The sequence below is a fragment of the Pan troglodytes genome, chromosome 23 (genome assembly GCF_028858775.2).
Source record: "Pan troglodytes isolate AG18354 chromosome 23, NHGRI_mPanTro3-v2.0_pri, whole genome shotgun sequence".
Lineage (NCBI taxonomy): Eukaryota > Metazoa > Chordata > Mammalia > Primates > Hominidae > Pan > Pan troglodytes.
This window is the reverse complement of record NC_086016.1, coordinates 45,453,463-45,475,492: the sequence shown is the minus strand read 5'-3', so window position 1 is coordinate 45,475,492 and position 22,030 is coordinate 45,453,463. Positions and strand designations below refer to the sequence as shown.

The 22,030-nt window shown below is 48.8% G+C and overlaps 1 protein-coding gene across 3 annotated transcripts in view; it reads right to left on the bottom strand.

Moving 5' to 3' along the window:
- Positions 1-22,030, bottom strand: part of MPPED1 (metallophosphoesterase domain containing 1) — a 96,267-nt gene that overhangs the window by 28,264 nt on the left and 45,973 nt on the right. For all 3 annotated transcript variants that reach the window (XM_054675992.1, XM_054675993.2, XM_054675994.2), the window contains exon 4: positions 4,188-4,413. In XM_054675992.1, coding sequence (XP_054531967.1) covers positions 4,188-4,413 — 226 coding nt within the window. The remainder of the gene's footprint in view (positions 1-4,187; positions 4,414-22,030) is intronic.

Sequence of the window (22,030 nt, the reverse complement as noted above, 5' to 3'; positions counted from 1 at the left end):
GGACCTGGGTTCTGGCGGCACCAAACACGATCTGGCTGCCCAGCCTCTGCTCTCTTGCTGTCATCCACCCAGGCCCCCGGAAGCCACACTCAGCTCTGCGGTCCCCAAAATGCCCCAGGCCCTCTCAAGTCTCCTGGCCTTTGCCCAGGCTGTTCCCTCTGCCTGCCACACCCTTTCAGCTGCACTTAGCTGCCTGTATCTCTTCAGCCTCTGGCTTTCCCCATGGGAAGCCTCCCCTGACCCCAGCACCCAAGGCCCCTCCTTCATGGCTCTTGTTGATGATGGAATTGGTTGTTGACCGTCTCCCACGAGAACGTAAACCCCATGAAGGCAGCAGCGGTGTCTGTCTGTCCACACCATGTCCCCAGGGTCTCCCTGGCACTCTGTACATCCTTGATGAATGAATTAACAAGTTTATTCCTGAGGGCATGAGGATATCAGCTCAATCCCCAGGCCTCAATCTCCTCAGGGGGCCAAAAAGGCCCATATGCACCCAAAGGCTGTTCTGAGAACGGAGGCCTGCCACACGGGAGACGTTCAGAAAGGCCACTGAATGGCCTCCGCCCTGGAGCAGGAAGAGCTAGGACCGGCAGCCTGAAGGGCCACCCCGCGGGTGCCCTGGACAAGCCACATCCCTGCCTGAACCTCTACCTGCCCTTCTGTAAAATGGGGTAATTGCAGGCCTAGCCCTGCCTTGGGGTTTGTGGAATAAAACTAAATAGTTATCCTCTTCCTTGCTCCCCAAGGAGCACCCCAGTAATAATAAATGACCACAGCCACTCTCCAGCGCCTTCCTTTGAGCCAGGCCTTCACCTGGATGGGCCCACGCAGACCTCACAACCCCCCAGCGAGGCAGGCGGTGTCGTTTCCCCACTACACAGAAAGACCAGAGAGGCTGAGCCACCTGCCCAAAGTCACACAGCTGAAAAGTGGTGGTATCCCAATTTGAACAGCCTCCAGTACCCAAAGGCCCTTGTCTGGGACCTCACTGGCTGCAGGGAGGGTTCACCAAGACCCTGCCAAAGCCAGGGAAGATGAGACAGCCCTGCACCTCCCCACCTTCCCCTCTGCTCCATGAGGAGGCCGTGGCAAGATGAGACCAGGTCCTAAATCTGCCCACAGCCTCCAGCCGCCAGGTGGTCACCATGTGGCACCAACCAGGGCAGCCCAGGGGTTTCCCAGACACTCTCTGCTGGGGCATGGTGGCAGGGACCCAGCCTCCCAGGGGAGGGTAGTGGCCAGAGTGACTTGGCATCCATTCCGTGGCACCGCAGCAGCAGACGCAGGCAATCTGCTCACCCCGGTTGGAAACTGAGTGAAACTTGCCCAGCAAATGAGCCCAGGTCTCACCTCCACCACCTGCTCCCAGCCCCAGACAGGGCCTGAGAGGAACAGGAGGAGCACCAGCTCACAGCCTCCCATGTGGGATGGAGAGGAGGGGGCGTTCAGCCCTTGGTGTTAAGGGCTGTCAAGTGACAGGCCCAAGAAGAGCCTGGCACAGGGCCTGACACGTAACAGAGGTTCAGACATGTGGTCTCCCCCTGCCTCCTCTGCCTGTGGAAATCTCATGCCTCTTTTGGCCCCAGTTCAAATGCCCCCTCCAACAGGGAGCCCTCCTCGATCTCACCAAACCCTTTCTGGAGCAGGGTCGCAGGGCCCCTGAACCCACCTCCTGGGCTCGAGTTCCGTTCTCTGTCCTTCGGCTTCTCCCACTCCCTGGCATGGCACAGGCTGTGTGTGTGCACCTGGCTGGTAGGGGGGTCAAGGGGAAAGCTTGCTGGGTCCTCCTTCTAGACTGCCCTCCTGGTTTTTGGCCTATCAGACTTCTCCAGATCTGAGCTCTAGTGGCCGGTCAGGCAGACTCAGCCACCTCCCCTCCTCTCCTTGTCCTTGATACTGACCTCATCACATCCCCTCAAGTGCCCAGAGGTCCTTGTCTGGGACCTCACTGGCTGCAGGGGGGGTTCACCAAGACCCTGGACATCGTGAAGTCCAGGGAGATGACAGCAGGCACCTTCCGAGGCCAGGGAAGATGAGACATCCCTGCACCTCCCCACCTTCCCCTCTGCTCCATGAGGAGGCTATGGCAAGATGAAACCAGGTCCTAAATCTGCCTGCAGCCTCCAGCCACTAGGTGGTCACCATGAGGCACCAACCAGGGCCACAGGGGTTTCCCAGATGCTCTGTGCTGGCAGTAGCTCTCTCTGAAGTCCTTCCACCCAGGCAAGCCCTTTGTGCCTCTAAAGGGCTCCTTAGCCTCGCTGACTGTGCTGCTTCCTGATAGTGCAGCCTCAGGCCACGTTACTACTCCCTGCCTGTGAATACCCTTCTCTTCCCTCAAGGCTCAGGTTACCCCACCTCCTCCAGGGAGCCTTCCAGGATCAAGCCACACTTTTAAACATATGTGATCTTGCTCTTCCATCTATGAAGCCCACCTCACCCTGCCAGCACTGGGCACCCTGTGGCCGCTCATTCTGTCCACCTATAGAGTAGGGATAATAAATCAGTCCTCACAGGGCTGAGTAAGGATTAGAGATAAGGTTTATGGAGCCTTTAGCCTAGGGCCTAGATTACTGTAATTGCTCAGAAATTATTTCCTGCCATCACCATCATCATCATCACCACCACCCCCACCATGATCATCACCATCATTATCACCATCACTACCCTCACCATTATGATCACACCACCACAACCACCATCATCATCACCACCATCACTACCACCACCACCGTAATCATCCTCATTACCATCATCACATCATCACCATACCACCATCACCATCTTCACCATCATCATCATCACCATCAGCATAACCACCATCATCACCATCATCAGCAGCATCGCCATCATCATCACCATCATTATCACCATCACTACCCTCAATATCATCATCACACCACCACCATCACCATACTGTCATCACCCTCACCCTCACCCTCATCATCATCATCATCACCACCACCACCACCACCATCATCATCATTATCACCACCATCATCACCACCACCATCACCACCACAACCATCATCATCATCACCATCATCACCGTCACCATCATCACCACCATCACCACCACCACCACCACAACCATCATCATCACCATCACCACCATCATCACCACAACCATCATCACCATCACCACATCACCACCACCACCACCACAACCATCATCATGACGATCATCACCACCATCATCACCATCACCATCATCATCATCACCATCAGCATCACCATCATCATCACCATCAGCATCACCACCATCATCACCATCATTATCACTATCACTACCCTCACCATCATCACACCACCACCATCACCACAACCATCATCATCATCACCATCATCACCACCATCGCAATCATCATCATCACCATCACCATCACCACCCTCACTATTATGATCATACCACCACCACCATCACCCTCATCATTGTCATTACCTTACCATCATCATTCCCACCACCATTATCATTACCATCATCACCAACATTGCCACCATCACCACCATTATCAACATCACCATAATCACCATCACATCACCACCATCATCACCATCATCCTTACACCACCATTATCATCACCATCACCATCATCCCCATTATCACCATCATCATCACTATACCATCAGCATCACCATCATCACCATCACCACCATCACCATTATTACCATCATCACCAATATCATCATTATTACGATCATCATCTCCCCCAGCCCCTGACGTATGCATCTTTTTTTGTATGGAGCAGGAAGACAGCATTAGAGAAAGATTCCTAGCATTATAGAATATTCATTAAAGGCAGGGGTTCTGGAACCAAATTGCTTGGGTTTAATCCCAGCTCTGCCCCTTCCTAGCTATGTGACCTTTGGCAAGGTCCTCACCCACTCTGGGCCTCAGTTTCCTCACCTGTAAAATGGAGATAATAGTACCTGCCTGTAAGTGAGCTAGTACCGCCCAGCATAACACAGGTTACAGCTGATAATGCTATTTTCAGTGAGATGTGGGAAAACAGGCCCAGAGAGCAGCAGTGACCTGCCTAGGTTCACACAGAGGGTAAGGGGTCAAGATTCAGTCCTGAGCCTCGCATCCGGAGCTCCCTGCTGTTACTCCCATCCCCTACACCCCCTGCACTCAGCCTCAGCTCTGGTCTCGCCAGCAGGCAGGACCAGCACCCAGGCCCACTCACCATGGGGAGCCATAGATCCGGAAGCCCCGCACGGTGACCTCCGAGTCCTGAAGGTAGATGCAGTTGGTCAGCAGCGACTGCACATTCTCATAGTTCTCCGGCTTCAGCTTCGACACAGATGGGAAGTAGTAAAAGTCCTGCTTGATGAGGTCGGCCATGAACTCCTGGTCAAAGGTCAGCTCGTGGTTGCCTGCGATCACGATCTTGTACTCGTAGGGCAGGCTGCCTGCAGGGGTGGACACAGACAGACACACAGCACACAGCCATCAGCTTTTCCAGAAGCCACAGCACGGCTGAGAGAGGGGCGGGCAGGAGGAAGCTGCTGGAATCGCTGACAGGGGTACCTGCTGCCAGGCCCCCAACAGGTGTCTTCATCAGATCAAAGGAGGCAGCAGCCTGATCACTGTCCCCACGGTCCTGCCTGTCCAGGCCTCCACTGGCCATCGGCCCCCTGAGATCATCGGGAAGAGGCTGGACAGGTTCCTCCCAGGCTGCTGAGCTGCAGAGTGCCTGGCCTCATCCTGGGACTTCTCTGCCTCCGTTTCTTCTGTCTGGACTAGTTTTCTACTGGAAGAAGACCCCCACGCTGCATCCCCAGCCCTAGCTGTCACCGGCCTCACGGTCCCAGGCCCCCACACCCCCTGGGTATCTTGGACTCTTTATCCTCCACTTTCCAAAAGGAATTGCAAAGTCTTTGCAGAGCCCAGTTCAAATGTTTGGAGACCCCACACTCAGGAAACATTATAGTACCCACCCCTACTGCCATGGAAATTCAAAGCCAAAACAAAATCTAGATGGAATCAAAACAAAAATGTCTATGTATACAGCCACTGAATTACAATAGTGTCATTCTAGCTTTGCTGTGTGTGAACTTTTGGGTAGTTCTTCCAAGGTACACATCTTTCTCTCTCTGCGGTCCAGTTTTCTGGATGCCCTAGGCAGGAGTGTACACTGTCACCCAGGAGAGACTGGCTGGGGGCTGGTTTCTCGGCAGCTGCCCGGCAGGCCTCACCCACCAGGCTGGCTCTATGCAGGCGCAAGACCACCACAGCTGTTCGGTCTCAGTAAACGCCACTCGCCCCTGCCCCCCACTCCATCTGAGAGCCAGCCTGACCCCAGGCTTGGGCCCCTGACTCCCCACTCCCCACCAGCCTCAGCTGCTGGGCACTCATGGGCCTGGAGAGTCAAGATGGTACCTGTAAGCCCTGATTTGGATAAAAAATGAAATGTTGAAAGTGCACTTGGAGACCCAAGCCTTTCTCCTGGCCCCTCCTGGGCGGAGAGTGACCTGGAGGGTCAGGCAAGTAGCCAAGGCGCCAGCACAGCACAGGGGCCTCGGGGGGGATGGGGACCCAGACAGGAAAATGGTGACATTCCATAACCAGTTCACAAAGCAGTAACTGTGGCTAACAAAGACCGACACCTCGCGAGGCATCCCCTCTATCCCTGGGAGACCATGACCTTCATCTGCTAAAGCACACACAAGGCAAGGTGCCAGAACACTTGTCTGGCCATCAGGCTCCACTGAGCCCCTTCCCTGACACCCCCTTCACTCCTCACCCTCCCGAGGCAATGCCCAGCAGCATGGGCACCGTGGTCTGTCCCCTGGGACAACACAGCAGCCCAGGAACAGCAGAGCCTTTTCCACCATGACCAAAAACTCTACCTCTTCCGCTGTGTGAGCATTCTGTGGGGAACCAAATTCCAGAAATGCCTCTGCTCCAAATACTAAGGATTGTTTTTCTTATTGGAAGCGGATGCTTGCAATATGGGCTGAGACTCAGAAGATGTGCCATCACACTCAGCTCTCAGGAAGCACTCTAGGAAGAGCTCGCCTCCCCAGCCCCTATGTGAGCTCCAGGGAAGGGTAGAGTGAGGTTTACAGCAGTACATGTCCTATAACTACAGCCATTATTATATCCCAATAGCAAGGAAATAGAAGGGTCCAGTGCCCCGTTATGAGCTTCTTCTCTACCCCCAGCTAGATGAGACCTGTGCCGTCTGTCTAACCACGTGCCCTATGGCCACGGCAAATGGCCAGGTCCCAGCCTGGCCAGGGAGGGTGGACCAGGGCGGTAAGAAAGGGAACCCCGAGGCGAGACAGAAGTTTTCTTCAAAACAGGCAGAAAATCCCAATCTACTCATAGTTGACTCACCAACCACCCCAGACTGCTTTACAGGTTTGAGAAAGAAAGCACTGCTCTTTCTTCGGGATTTATCAACTCCGGGGCAGGGGACCACTGGTACATGGGGGCCACTGGTACTTAGCAGGCCACAGAATCTCAGCTCCAGCAGCCTGGATCCCAGACCCACTCTGCCACCAACCTGCTGTACGACTTAGCTTCCCTGTGCCTCAGTTTCCTCACCTGTAAAATGAGAAATGTAACAGCGACCTTGCAGGACTGTTCTGATATTATAGAAGATAATCAATGGAAATGTACAAAATTTTGATGTTCAAAAAAACCAAAGAGCTTCCCTGGGCCAGAGTTTGCAAACTAGAAGCAGGCAGGCCAGACCCATCCACAGACATATTTTGTTTGGCACAACTTTTTTTTAAAACTTGAATTTGTTGCCAACATCAAAAATTTGAGAGATTCCTAATAACATTTCATTACTTCTGTTTTCTAAAAATAAAGAAATAAATACAATTTAACCTCTGGCCATCCCGGTCCAGTCAGGAAGTGCTGAGTGTCTGTGTCCCCTTGGACAGGATGAATGCGTCCAGCTGGCCCCAATCCCCACCTGTCCCTACCGTCTCACACCCAGTCCACTTCATTCATTTGAAGGTACCACCCACTCTTAACAAGCATTTGGGTTTCTGTCCCTGGGGACATGAAGGGAACAGCCTGGCCCTGGCCCGAGGTTCTTCCAGTCAGGCTGCTGGGATGAGATTCTCCAAGCCCCTTCCACCTCCCTGACCCTCCTCTTGTTCATCAGAGCCCACCCTGATGGACGCTGGGAACTCTGCTTGCTGTGCTCATGGGAGAGCTCCAAGAACATGGATGCAGGCGTGTTTGCTTCCCCCAGCTCTGTCCCTAGCAGGCCCCAGCAGGAGTCTGGTGAATGAAGCCGCCCACAGCCCCACAGTGCGACCAGGCATGGTACAGAGAAGCCCTCTCCAGTGAGGCTCAGGCTGCGGAGAGGAGGGAAGAGGGCTGCGTGGGCCTGAGCAGCTGGTAGTGGGTCCGGGAGGACACAGCAGGAAAGATGGCCACTTCTGGACCGCTGGTGGAGAGCCGAGATCTCATTTCCCTAGAGCACCCCCAAGGTACTTGGTTTTATTATCTCCTCTTTGCAGCTGAGCAGAATGAGGCTCAAAGGCCGGGAAACCCACCCAGGCCCCACGGCTGCAGAGGAGGACGCTGGTCCAGCTGACCCCATACCTCTGGACGGGCACCTCAGACTCCTCCAAGGCCAGCAGACCCCTCATCGAGCCCCTCCCCAAACACACTGCAGCAGGGAGGCAGCCAGAGCCCCCAGCTCGGGTTGGGGGTGGCCACCATCGCTGCCTTCGGGCTCTGATTCACCACGTTTCCACTTCACATCACCCATCCATCCTGCAGCCCAAGCTGGGGGTGCAGAGCCAGTGCTCATGTATTTATGTCATGTCTTTGACTGGGGGTGTTACTGAAGCAAATTAGCAAATTACTCCAACTGTACAGTTTCATTTATTTCTGCAGCTCCCGACTACTGGGGATTGGGCGGAGCGCAGAAGCTGTCAGCTCTCCCCTCTTCTTCTCACCTCAGCAGCTGATGACTGAGGCTTTTTCCCTCCCAGAAAAGGGTGGATGGGGCACAAGGCCCAGCTCCCATACATAACACAAGGGAGCAGGGCAGGAGCCACCACCTGCTGGGGTGACACCCTCAAACACTGTCTGCTCCATGGCTTGGAGGCAAAGGGACATCCACTTATGAACACAGAAACTGTCCAGCACCACATCCCTCTGAGTCCAAAGTCATAAGAATGCCTGTGGGTGTCCACCTGGACTTGGCAATTCACCAGCTGTGCATAACCTTCACAGACACTTAAGTGTTACTATCCCCAGGTAAACCTGGCAAAACTGAGGCCCAGAGAGAGCTTGCCTAAGATGAGACAAATCAATAGCAAAATGACTGATAATTACAGAGGACAATGGACATTTGGTAGACCCTATGGCGGTATCCTGAGGTGTACTCTGCACCATCATGCTACCCCGCCTGTCAGTGGATGGATGGATGCATGGATGGATAAATCGTTTATAGATGGATGGATATATGGATGCACACATGGATAGATGGATGCATGCATGGATGAATGAATGGATGGTTTATAGATGGATGGATATGTAGATGCACACATGGATGGATGGGTACATGGATGGATGGCTTATAGATGGACGGATGGATGAATGGATGGCTTACAGATAGACAGATGGATGAGTGGATGAATGGGAGCTTTGTAGATGGATAGATACATAGATGCATACATGGATGGATGAATGGATAGATGGCTGGTTTATGGATGAATGGATGGATGAATGGATGGTTTATAGATAGATGAATAGATGGATGAATGGATGCTTTGTAGACGGATGGATACATAGATGCATACATGGATGGATGAATGGATAGATGGATGGTTTATGGATGGATGCTTTATATATGTATGGATATATAGATGTATATATAGATGGATGAATGAATGGATGCACGGATGGATGGATGGATGGATGGATGATTTATGGATGGATGGATGGGTGGCTGGATGAATGATTTATATATGTATGGATATATAGATGCATATATAGATGGATTAATGGATGGATGGATGGTTTATATATGGGTTGGTGGGTGGGTAGATGGATGGATGGGTGGGTGAATGGATGGATGCTTTATATATGTATGAATATATAGATGCATATATAGATGGATGGATGGATAGATGGTTTATAGACAGATACATAGATGCATACATGGATGGGTGGATAGATGAACTGACAGATGGGTGGATGGATGCATTTATCAATCAATCCATCCTTAGCTAGGTCTGACTGTCTCCTTTACACCAAATGACCTCTGTGTCGCCCCTTTTCCTCAAATGTTTCCTCCAACTGTCCCTGGCAGGGCATTTTTTTGACTCACCCTCCTTACCCACAATCTTGATTGTCCATCTCTGAATCTTCTCCAATTAAACCTGCTCTCTTGCAGGTGGGTATGGGGGACACAGAACGGAAGTTCCAGCATGGCCTGACCATCACGGAGTGGGCAGGAGGAGTCTCCTCCTCTGTTCTAGGGCTGCCACCTCTGTTGTTAGAGCCTAAGGCTGCATTAGTTTTCCAGTGTTCCCATCACCCTGCAGTTCCGTTTTCCAGTGTTCCCATCACCTTGCAGTTCCGTTTTCCAGTGTTCCCATCACCCTGCAGTTCCGTTTTCCAGTGTTCCCGTCACCCTGCAGTTCCGTTTTCCAGTGTTCCCATCACCCTGCAGTTCTTACCAACCCGAACATAGATACAATTCCCAGTGACCAATCATTAGAGGCTCTCTTGCTTAATTTCATCACAACCCTCCATCTAAACAGTGAATGAGGGGAGTGTTTTGGGGACTTCAACCAACTAATTGATTTTCAGGGGCTTTATGGGGGAAAAATTAAATGAATACAAACTCTTCTGCCTAATGCCTGCACTGAACACAGAGGAAATGGATGTTGTTCTCTTTGCCCTTTCTTGCTGCTATTCCTCCCTGCAGCAGGTAAGACGGCTGACACACAGCGAAGCTTCCCCATTGCCTTGATGGGAGCTGCCTGAGAAGCCACCGGAAGCACCTGAACCTCGGGAAAGTAGCTGTTCTCCAAGCAGGTGTGGAAAGAGATTAGGCAGCACCAACCTTGGAGACCAGAACATAACATGACCCCCTGGACCAAAGATGGGCACAACATGGGGAAGCTAAAGAAAAAGCCTCTCTGCAGAGCACCCCCAGGCTGGGCACGGTGGACAGCAGTGCAGGTGCTGGGGGCTGTGCTTGCCTTGGTAAGGCTCAGCAAGGGCACAAATGGGTCCAAATGCCTTTTCTCATCCACCTCCCCTCATCAACCCAACGGAAGCTAAGAATCCACTGAGCCTATCCTGAATGCCCCTTAGGCTGAATGCCCACCTTCTTCCCTGAAGCTGGACCCACTACAAAGCCCCCTGCCCTGGTCAGCTCTCCATGAGCCCTGATTAAACATGAGCCCCCAATGTTCCCGTGTTCCAGACCCCGGCGAGGCTCCGCTGGGGACACAGTCATGAATCAGACACCACCAAGAGGCCTGTAGCTCTCCTAATCCATGCTGCTGATTGGACAGAAGGAAACTGGAGCTCAGAAAGGGGAAGAGACTTGCCCAAGTTCACATAGCGAGACAGTGGAGAGAGCTAGGACTTGAACCCTGGCCTCCTGCCTCAGAGATGTCTGAACAATGACCAGCCTCTGGTAGGACATGCCTGATGAGTAGACAGTTTAGGGGACTGGAAGGATATGAGGACATCTGGGAAGAGTGGAGCAGGGACTTGTGGCACCGGTCAAACCCTGAAACTGGAGACAGGCCAGGTGGACTCTGCTAGGTGGGCGAGAACGCTGATCTCCCAGCCTCTGCCACAAGCCCCAGGTCCTTGATGCCAAAACTAGTGCTTTTCAGAGCTGGGGAGCAATGCTACACATTTGTATTCTCCATGAAAACATTCAGACCATCTTCCCCAAATGCCTCCTTTTTTCCCAGCCAGATCAGTCAACATCCTGGCATTTGCTAGCCATGGATTTCTTGTTGCAAAGACATTTAAGTATTAACCAGAAGAGCACTAGAGGATGGCCCCGTTGTTTTCACTTTTCATTTGCCACATACGTGTATTCAAATAGCTGTGTATCCGCACACAGATTCCACATTGCAGCAAGTGCAGCTGCCGCACGGGGCAGAGGGGGATGCGCATGGAAGTCTCTGCTTTTTGTGCTTCCGAGATTAATCTCCCTCCAAAAGGTTACAATTCTTTATCGCTAACACTTACCCATCCCATTTAACAGAAAGTGCTGCCTCCAAACTGCATAATCTGTTAAATTCAACAAGATACGTGCAAGCTTCTCCACCATCGATGCCATTCCCGGAGCGAAGTATTGAGCCCGGCGGAGTTTTAGTGTTCTCTAAATGCAGTGACAATCAGGAAAATGCCCACTTATGGCTTCTTCCGCCCATTCCCATCTCGCAGAACACAGCAGAGGGGGATGGAATAAAGAGACGGCATAATGATCTCTGATTGCATTTTTAGTACGTCTTTGACAGTTCTGTGTTTAAACACTTGCTGATGTCTAGGAGATTCACATTAGCAGACTTCTCGGTATGGCGCATGGTCTAGAAACACACCAGGATGGAGCAAGCTGCGAGAGTCAGCTGTGAGCCACCGTGGGGTCTTGGTGCAGCTTGGTGCATGAATGCCAGGAATGGCATCACACGGCCAAGCACACACAGAAGACTGTGGCTGACCATGCAGAGAAAGGGAATTCTGTGTGTAACCTGAACAGGCGGGAGAGTTCTGGAGTCAGATGTCTGGGCCAACAGCCAAGGCTGAGTTCAGGGGAACACAGTGCAGGGCTGCAGCTGCAGAAGCTGAATTCTGCTACCCTGTACTGAGCACCCTGTCCAGGCACTGCGACCAGCATCATGCAATCAATGCTTCCAGACACCCTTAGCAGGCACGGGCCATTCTCCCCATGACAGAGATGAAAGGCAGTGCAGCAGAGTGGGTAGGGGTGCAGGCGGCGTAGCCTGACTTCCATCTCTACCTCCCACTGGCTCTCTGGCCAGAATGAGAACCCTCACTTCCCTGAGCTTTAGTGTCCCCATTTGTAAAACACACATGCTTCCCCACAGAGTTCTTGCAATGATCAAGCTGATGAAGACACGTGAGCCCCACGCTGTACCTATACTTCTGCACGGATTTGTTTTTAAGCAAGTTTGATAAGACACATGGACACAGAAATGGCTGTCACAAAGGAGGCTTACACTCACAGTTCTCTAAAAATGCAAGCCACGCTCCACCATGCCTGGCCAGACAGGGAAGCACCAGGGACAATCAGGAGGTGGAGGGTGAGGGGGAAACATGGGCAGGAGCCTGTTTCATGGTTTCCAAAGGAAGGGTTGGGCAAGGCAAGGGAAAGAGACTTAGGACTGTCTAGTTCGAATAATTCTGGCAGGTTCTAGGACATGAGGGCTGTCCCTAACTGTCTGGCACTGCCCCTGGGGTGATCAGGGCAGGTGGATAGTGGCCCTATCCACTCCACTGTGGGCTGTGGAGTGGTTGGCTTGTGTAGTTATTTGCTGTATCTAGGAACTGGTTAACCTAGGGAGAGACAATCCCCCTGGCTCAGCAAGGCCCTCAGATGTCAAAGCATCAGAATACAGAAAATAAAAGGCAAGGTTAATACAACCTGGATGTTAGCCATTTTCATTGCATTTCGGGGCTATTCAGGAAGATTAACGCTGCAATGTACAGCACAGCCCAGAAATGTGAGCTGCGAAGCTGGAGATGAGAACTGAGGCTCTACAAGTTCAGGTCACCTACCTGGGCACACAGCAGCTCACTCACTGGGACCCAGGTCTGGCTTCCCAGAGCTCGGTGCCACAACACCCCAGATAGAACAGACATCCTAGGATGGCAGACCCCCCCCCCACTGAGCTGCAGACCCCCCACTGAGCTGCAGACCCCCTGGACTCATCCAGCCTCCACGGGTCCTTCATGGGAGGCTGCTGGATTCAAAACTCAGCTCTGGTGCCTGGATTTAAAAGGCAAATGTGATTTTTCTTCTGTTCCATCCTAATAGCCAAAATGTTTAACTTTCAAACATTTGTTTTTCCTGGGAAATGTTTTAAAAACAGGAACATTCAGTCCTAATCATCTTCAACTGCTTGTTTCCACTGCTACTGCAGAGCACATATGACTTCAGGCCGAAAGTTTTCTGTGTTTTCCCCCAAAAATCAAGGCTGCCTGTAGCTAGCAGGACTTTGTGGGAACCTCCTCAGAAGTCGCAGTCCGGAAGGACACACGTGCCCAGAGATGTGCACAAAAGGGCCCTGGTGGCCCCCGGCTTCCCCAGGGGCTACCGCACTCCCTGCAGTGCTCTGATCTCAGCCCTCCTCGTCCAACCCTGCACCCCTGTGGGTGCTTACGGCCTCCTGGCATCCGCATCTGCTGTTCCACACACCGGGATCCTCTTCCCGCCCTTCCTTCTGAGTCAACTCCAATTCAACTCGCACTTTATCAGCCAACCCAAGGGCCACTTCCTGCAAGACACCTTCCAAGAGCCGCTCTCTTCACTCAACCCTAGCAGGATGATGGGTGCCCCCCAACAAGCACCCAGGGACGTGCTTCTCACAGCCCTGACAACCAAACCAACTGCGGGTTGATTTGTCTGCTTCCCCAGCACCCTGGGAGCCCCTTCAAGGCCCCTGCCTTGTTCAGTGCTCTACCGCCAGCATGGGGCTCGGTGATAAGTACACACTCAACACACAGCCACTGAATCCATGAGGTTCCGTCGTCCCTTACAACCCATGGCAAGGGCCGGGGAGGTCACATGATTCAACAAAGGTCTCCTAAGTGATCGGCTACAGGATGTCCCCAGAGGCCAAATAGCTGGCCCACGGATGGTAACCAACACTGTTAGGATGAGGTGAGCCCATCAGGTGGCAGCCTCCCAACTGTCATGGTCTCCGCTCACTCGGCAGACATCAAGAGTCCATGACTTCAAGGCCCACGCCACGGAGCTGCCCCACGAGGCTGTGGGAGAGCCCTGGCCTGAGAGTCGGCTCACCTCTCTACTATCTCACCATGCGACCTGGGATAGTGAGGCCTTTCCCCGCCTCGTGCCTCAGTTTCCCCATCTGTTCCATGAAGACGTGACATAAAGGTCCTGACCTCTGAGAGCCCTTTCAATTCTCTGAGACCCTCCAGGCAGGTGTGTATGTGGTACCGGGGTGGGGTGCCCACGGAGGGTGTTAACAGGGTCAGATGGTGGGACCCAAGGGGCCCTTGTATAGGACGGGATTCTGAAGGCCCATGTTTGTCTCCAATTGTGGCTGACATCCCATGAAATCAGCAATAAAGGAAGGAAAAGGCATGGCCTGCCAAGGACAGAGGTTTGGAAGCTGGAAAGAGATGGATGGGTAGACTGGCTTAGCTGAGCAAAGAAAACTAAAACCAAAGTCCTGGGAGTGGGTAAGAGGAATGTGGAGCTACAAGAAGCAAGGTGAGCTGTGGCCAGAGTCCCAGGGGGTCTCAAGGACTAGAAGCCCAAGAGCTGCAGTCTGACTTAGAACCTGTATGAGAAGCAAGTGGGACCCGGGCCCCTCCCACCTTGCACCCATCCAGCAGCCATGCCCTTTGCCTCTCATCCCCACAAAAGTGGGGAGCACTACCAGGGTCACACAAAAACTCCAGAGAGCCCCATTTAGGGAACATCGAGGCAAGGGGATGAACCCTGGGGTCCCAGCCTCCAGACCCACTTAGCTATCAAATCTGGGAGCCAGACTTGGAAAGCAAAAACTGGGGAGAAAAACAGGTGCAGGAGGAAAAACCCATAGATATCAATATAGGGCTTGCCCAAAGACATGGCCAGGGCCCCATGATCACATCCCCCTATGCCCACCACACACACACACACACACACAGAGCTAACCAACAGCTTTCAGATGTTCAATTCATATATACAAATGCAGTGTCATCAAGCCTCTGAGAAAAACCCCACAGTGAAGGCCAGGTGCAGTGGCTCACACCTATAATCCCAGCACTTTGGGAGGCTGAGGCAGGCGGATCACCTGAGGTCAGGAGTTCAAGACCAGCCTGGTCAACATGGTGAAACCCTGTCTCTACTAAAAATACAAAAATTAGCTGGGAGTGGTGGCGGGCGCCTATAAACCCAGCCACTCAGGAGACTGAGGCAGGAGAATCACTTGAACCTGGGAGGCGGAGGTTGCAGTCAGTCGAGATCACGTCACTACACCCCAGCCTGGGCAACAGAGCAAGACTCTGTCTCAAAGAAAAGAAGAAAGAAAAGAAAAGAAAGAAAGACAGACAGACAGACAGAGAAAGAAAGAAAGAAAGAAAGAAAGAAAGAAGAGAAAAAATGAAAAATCAACCACAGTGAAAAAAGAGTCAGAGGCCAAATCAAACAAGGAAAAGAAATCAGAGGAAAGAAAGCTGAGGCAGGAAAATGCTTTTTTAAACTATATCATTGACACCCTTGGTGAGATAATAAAATATTGCACCCATGAAATTTTAGCAGGGTGCTTTTACAAAAGAAATAAAAACATAGCAGGATATTTTTTAATTTGACTGAAAGAAGGAAGACGAAGTCAAGGAAATCTCCCAGACACTAAAATAAAAAAGACAATGAAGTAAATAACAGGTGAGAAAAGATTTAAAAATCAGGCTGGCCACAGTGGCTCCCATCTGTAATCCCAACACTTTGGGAGGCTGAGGTGGGAGGACAGCTTAAGCCCAGGAATTCAAAGATGTGGTGAGCTGTGACTGCACCACTGCACTCTGGCCTGGGTGACAGAGCAAGATCCTGTCTCAAAAAAGAAAAAAAAAAGAAAAAATCATAAGCCCAACATCTGAGTACTACAAGTTGCAGGAAGAGAAATCAGAAAAAGAGATGGAAGAAAAAACTGGAAATGAGAAAAGTTCCTGAATTAAAGGACAAAATTTTTCCATTAAGAGAGTGCTTGGAAAAAATAAATGAAGTAAAGACCCACATTAAGCACATTCTCCAGAAACCCAACAGGTTATATATAAAGGATGAGAAATCCCAACAGCAGTGGAATTTTCAACAGTGACACTGAAAAAAAAAAAGGAAAAATGCCTTCCAAATTCTAGGGGAAAATGATCTGCAACTCAGAATTCTATACCTAGATAAACTATTAGTTAAGACAGGACAGAATAAAGATCTTTTCTAACATGCAAGTCTGCCAGATATTTCTCTTGTGCACTTTCTCAGAAAGCTACTGGAGGGTGTGCTCCACCAAAATGAGGGAGTAAACCAAGAAAAAGGAAACCATTGGATCCCAGAACCAGGGGTTGCAAGACAGAAGAAAGGTGAAAGGAGATGATGGCCATCTGAAGATGGTGACTGTGAGCAGGACTGGAAATCAATCAGTCCCAATGGGAGCAGGCCTTGGAGGCTCCAGGAGGTAAGCCTCCAAGAAAAACTAGAAGACAGATGACCTAGCACATCTCACCACACTACAGAGGGGTGTTTAAAGCTCTGCAGAAGACTTGAGGATGAACTATGATGGGCACATGAAAATATAAGCAAACAAACAAAATAATTAACTACTTTTAAAAAATAATGTCACATAATGAATATTCAACCAAAAATTGGGATAGAAATACTAACAGGTGAAAAGATGCATATGTGAGTGGGGAAGCTAAATCTCTAAATCTTCATTTCCCATTGTAAGAAATCTAAAAGTAATGTCTAAATTGAAAAATCAAAACATAGCAATCCCAAGTTGTTCCTTAGAGAAACAAGAGAAGCAGCACTAGAGCTGCACTGGGAGTGGGAACCAGGCCTCGGGAGGAGGCTGCTATCTTGAGCATAAGCCTTGTAGCACTCTGTGACTTACAGTGCACATTCATTGCCTGAATGCAAATAAAATGTTGATTAAATAAAAAGAAGCATCTTCAAAGTCAAGTGCTTCTCGTCCACTTCCCAACTCTGTCCAGGGCCACCCTGACCTTTCACTTGTTCTGCCTGTTGCTCAAAACCTACAACAAAAGCAAACTGGGCCACAATTAAGGTTGATGGAAAGACAGAGCAGGTAGAAAATCAAAGCTGGCTGATTCCTCCGAGATTCTGAGGGTCCGAGTGCTGGGATGACTCTGGCACCAGGTTCAAAGGCAGGTGATCCAGCTGAGCAGCTCCTCACCTGGGCAGATCAGGCAGCTACTAATGACATCACTGTTGCCACCTGATGAGAACTTCAGCCACCTCCCCGGTGCCCTATTTCTCATCCTCACAATAGTCCCACAAAACAGGCAATATTATTAATATTTGGCAGATGAAGAAATCGAGGCTAATAAAGTTAATGAACTCCACAACTGATCAGCGAAGAAGCGGGAATTTGAACCTGGGTGCATCTGAAGCTGAAGCCCATGATTTTCCCCTCAGTCACAACCACTTAGACTTATATTCTCAGGTTTTTTTCATTAAATATTTCTCAAAAAAAAAAAAAAAAGTAAAAAGAGTGCTGTCATACATTTGAGTCTTTACAATATCTCTCTTGCTATGAGCAGCTCTCAATGACTTTATTTTAAGCAACATAACACTCTGGGCAAGACTTTGTGGCTGCTATAAACAAAGAAACAATACAGAGAAGCACTTTGAGGATGAGGATTAAGGATCTTTGAGCACACGGTCCTCCACAAAGTCAACAACAACACTGGCAAAAGTTGTCAAAATCTACTTTTTTAAAATTCTGGAAATCAACCAACAATCCGAGGAGCATAGATGCAAGAAAAATAGCTGAGTTGTGCAGCGTTCTAACTTGCCCTCTTCTCAGCCTCCTCTTTGCAAGCCTTTAGTAGCCTGAAAATCAGCAGTCTCAGAACTATTGCAGCTGTGAAAACTACCAGCCTAGCAGTCACAGGAGGGGAAAAAACAGCTTTGAGACTCCCAAGAAAGCCCCTTTCACTATTTGGCATATAAAGCCTCATTTGTAGAACTTGTCTTTTTTTAGAGATGAGGTCTTGCTATATTGCCCAGGCTGGTCTCAAACTCCTGGCCTCAAGTGATCCTCCCATCTCAGCCTCCCAAAGTGCTAGGATTATAGGTGTGTGCCACTGCACCCAGCCAGGACTTGTCTTTGTTTGACCTGACTCAGAGCTTGCTCAATGAGGAAAGCCCTAGCCCCAAAGTATTTGTTAAAAACAATCAGCAGCAGTTGTCTAACATCACAGCTTCCCAAGGAGGCCATACCAGTTAGAGCAAACAAGAGGCCAACCAAGAAACTTAAAATGAAAATCTGGAGAATGAGGCATCCACAGGACATCTAGAGGATCATGCTTATGTGCAGGGCTGTGCATGTGCCTAGGAAAGGGGCCCTCATCACTCACCTCAGAATGACCTTGAAGCACATGCAAGAAGTGAAGGCTTTCGTAAAGTGCTAGGGTGTTGAGGATGTGCCTCAACACAATGGTTGGGAGCCCCTCAGCAAATGATGGGAGACTTATCAGTTCAAGGCATGTAAGGAAATCTCTGACCAGTCATCAGCTCACAACTAAGCTAACCAAGCAGAGACTTTAGTAGCCACACATGACAGAGAATACAAATACCACAGAGTTTCCAGGACATTCACTAAATAAACAACAACAAACCTTGGTGCAGGGGGTGGGATCTGATTCCCATAATCAGCAAATTATGTTATTTAAAACATCCACAGCCTAAGTGTGTTGGTGCTCGCCTGTGGTCTTAGCTACCCAGGAGGCTGAGGCAGGAGAATCACTTGAACCAGGAGACGGATATTGCAGCGAGCCACGATTGTGCCACTGCACTCCAAGCTGGAAGCAGGGAGACAGAGTGAGACCCTGTCTCAAAAAACAACAAACAAACAAATAAACAAAATCCAGTTTTTTTTGTTTTGTTTTGCTTTGGTTGTGGGGGGGTTTTTTTGGGTTTGTTTGTTTTTGTTTTTGTTTTTGTTTTTTGAGATGGAGTCTCACTCTGTCGCCAGGCTGGAGTGTAATGGTACAATCTTGGCTCACTGCAACCCCCACCTCCCAGGTTCAAGCAAATCTCCTGCCTCAGCCTCCTGAGTAGCTGGGACTACAGGCACATGCCACCACACCTGGCTAATTTTTGTATTTTTAGTAGAGACAGGGTTTCACCCTGTTGGCCAGGATGGTCTCGATCTCTTGACCTCGTGATCCACTCGCCTTGGCCTCCCAAAGTGCTGGGATTACAGGCGTAAGCCACCACGCCTGGCCACAAAAACATCTAGTATTTTTTTAAATGAAACACACAAAGAAATAGGAATGTATGCTCCTTAGACAAGGGAAAGAGCAGTCAATAGAAATCGTCCTTGCAGAAACCCAGATGGTGGATATAACTAAATAATGCCTTTAAATCAGCTATTAGAAATATGTTCAAAGAACTAGAGAACTGTCTAAAGAATTCAAGAACATTATGAGAATGATGTGTTCACAAATAAAGCACATCAATAAGGAGATATAACTATAAAAAAGAATCCAATTCTGGAGTTGAAAAGTAAAATACCTAAAACAACATTTTCATTAGAGGGTCTCAACAGTAGTTTCAAGCTGGCAGAAGAAAGAATGAGCAAACCTGAAGACAGATCTGTTGAAATCATCCAGTTTGAGGAACAGAAAGGAAAAAGAATGAAGAAAAATGAACAGAGCCTCAGAGACCTGTGGGACACCATTGGGTGCACTCATGTGTGCGTAAGAGGAGCCACAGAAGGAAAAGTGAGAGGGGACAGAAAGAGTAGTTAAAGAAACAATAGCTGTATTCTCAAACAATAGCTCACGCCTGTAATCCCAGCATTTTGGGAGGCTGAGGTGAGTGGATTACTTGAAGCCAGGAGTTCAAGACCAGCCTGGCAACACCCCATCATGGCAAAACCCCATCTCTACTGAAAATACAAAAATTAGCTGGCATCGTGGTGTGCATGGTGCACCTATAGTCCCAGCTACTTGGGAGGCTGAGACACAAGAATTGCTTGAACCTGGGAGGCAGAGGTTGCAATAAGCCAAGACTGAGCCACTGCAATCCAGCCTGGGTGACAGAGTGAGACTCTCTCAAAAAAACAAAATAAAAAAAGAAAAAAGAAAAAGGAAACCATAGCAAAACCTCCCCAAATTTGATGAAAAACATTAATCTACACATCCAAGAACTTCAAGTAACTCCAAACATGATAAACTCAAAGAGGTCCACACCTAAACACATCATAATCAAACTGTCAGAAAGCAGACAATCACTCATCACACACAAATAATCCTCAGTAGCAGCTGACTTCTCATCAGGAACCATGATAACCAGAAGGCAGTGGGATATACAAATGCTGGGAAGAAGGACTGTCGACCAGCAATTCTACATCCCACAAAACTATCCTTTAAAAATAGAGAAATTAAGTCATTCCCAGATAAACAGAAACAAACTGAATCTGTCACTAGCAGACACTCTCTACAAAAAATACTGAATAGACTTTTTCAGACTGAAATGAAAGGGCACCAGACAGCAACTGAAATCCATATGAAGAAATAGAGAGCACTGGTAAAGGTAGCTACACAGGTAAATATAAAAGACAGTACAGGCCAGGCGCGGTGGTTCATGCCTGTAATCCCAGCACTTTGGGAGTCTGAGGCGGGTGGATCACGAGGTCAGGAGATAGAGACCAGACTGGCCAACGTGGTGAAACCCCGTCTCTACTAAAAATATAAAAATTAGCTGGGTGTGGTGGCACGTGCCTGTAATCCCAGCTACTTGGGAGGCTGAGGCAGGAGAATCACTTGAACCAGGGGGTCAGAGGTTGCAGTGAGCCGAGATCACAACACTGCACTCCAGCCTGGTGACAGAGTGAGACTCTGTCTCAAAAAAAAAAAAAAAGACAGTACAATTGTATTTCTGTTTGTAACTCCTCTGTTCTCCTATCCAGTTTAAAAGACAACTACACTAAGGAATACAGTCATGGACTGTTAATGACAGAGATGCATTCCGAGAAATGCACCATTAGGTGATTTTGATATTGTACAAACAGCAGAGTGTACTTACGCAAACCTAGATCATACAGCCTACTACATACCAAAGCTATACAGTACAGCCTATCACTACAGGCTACAAACCTGTACAGCATGTTATCGTACTGAATGCTCCAGGCAATCGTAACACAATGGTAAGTATTTGTATATCTAAACATAGAAAAGTAAGTAAAATTACAGTGTTATAATCTTATGGGACCACTGTAGTATATGCGGTCTGTCATTGACAGAAACATCATTACACAGCACATGACTGTAGTTATAAAACTGTGTTAATGAGCTTCTAATGCACAAAAATGTAATTTGTATGACAATAATAGCATAAAGGAGGGGGAGGGCACGGAACTCTACATTAGAGCACAGTTTTTGTATATTTATGAAATTAGGTTGCTATTAATCAAAACTAGATTGTTATAAGGTAAAAAAAATTTAATTATAATGCCCAGGGCAACAACTAATACAATTTTTCAATATAGTAAAAGAAATGAAATTAAAATAGTGAACTAGAAAATATCTATTTAACACAAAAGAAGGCAGTAATAGAAGAAAAGATGGACAAAAAATATATAAGATATATAGAGAACAAAAAGCAAAATGGCAGATATAAATCCTACTTTGTTAGTAGTTATATTAAACATAACATGCTTAAACAGTACAGTCAAAAGAAGGCAGAGATTAAAATTTTTAATTTTTTAAAAATCCAATTATATGCTGTTTATAAAAGACACACTTTAGATCCAAAGAAACAAGTGGGTTGAAAGTAAAAGAACGAAAAAGATATACAAACAGTATCCAGACGCCAAAAGAGAGCTGTAGTCGCTATACCAGCATCAGAAAAAAATAGATTTGAAGACAAAAATTGTTACTAGAGAAAAGGAAGAATATTTTATAATGATAAAAAGCCCAGCAACAGATGGCTTCACTGGCGAGTTGTATCAAACATTTCAAGAATTAACACCAGTCCTTGACAAACTCTTCCAAAAAGCAAAAGAGGAGAAAACACTTTCCAGCTCAGTCTAGGAGGCTTTGATACCAAAACCAGACAAAGCTATCACAAGAAAAGAAAACCAC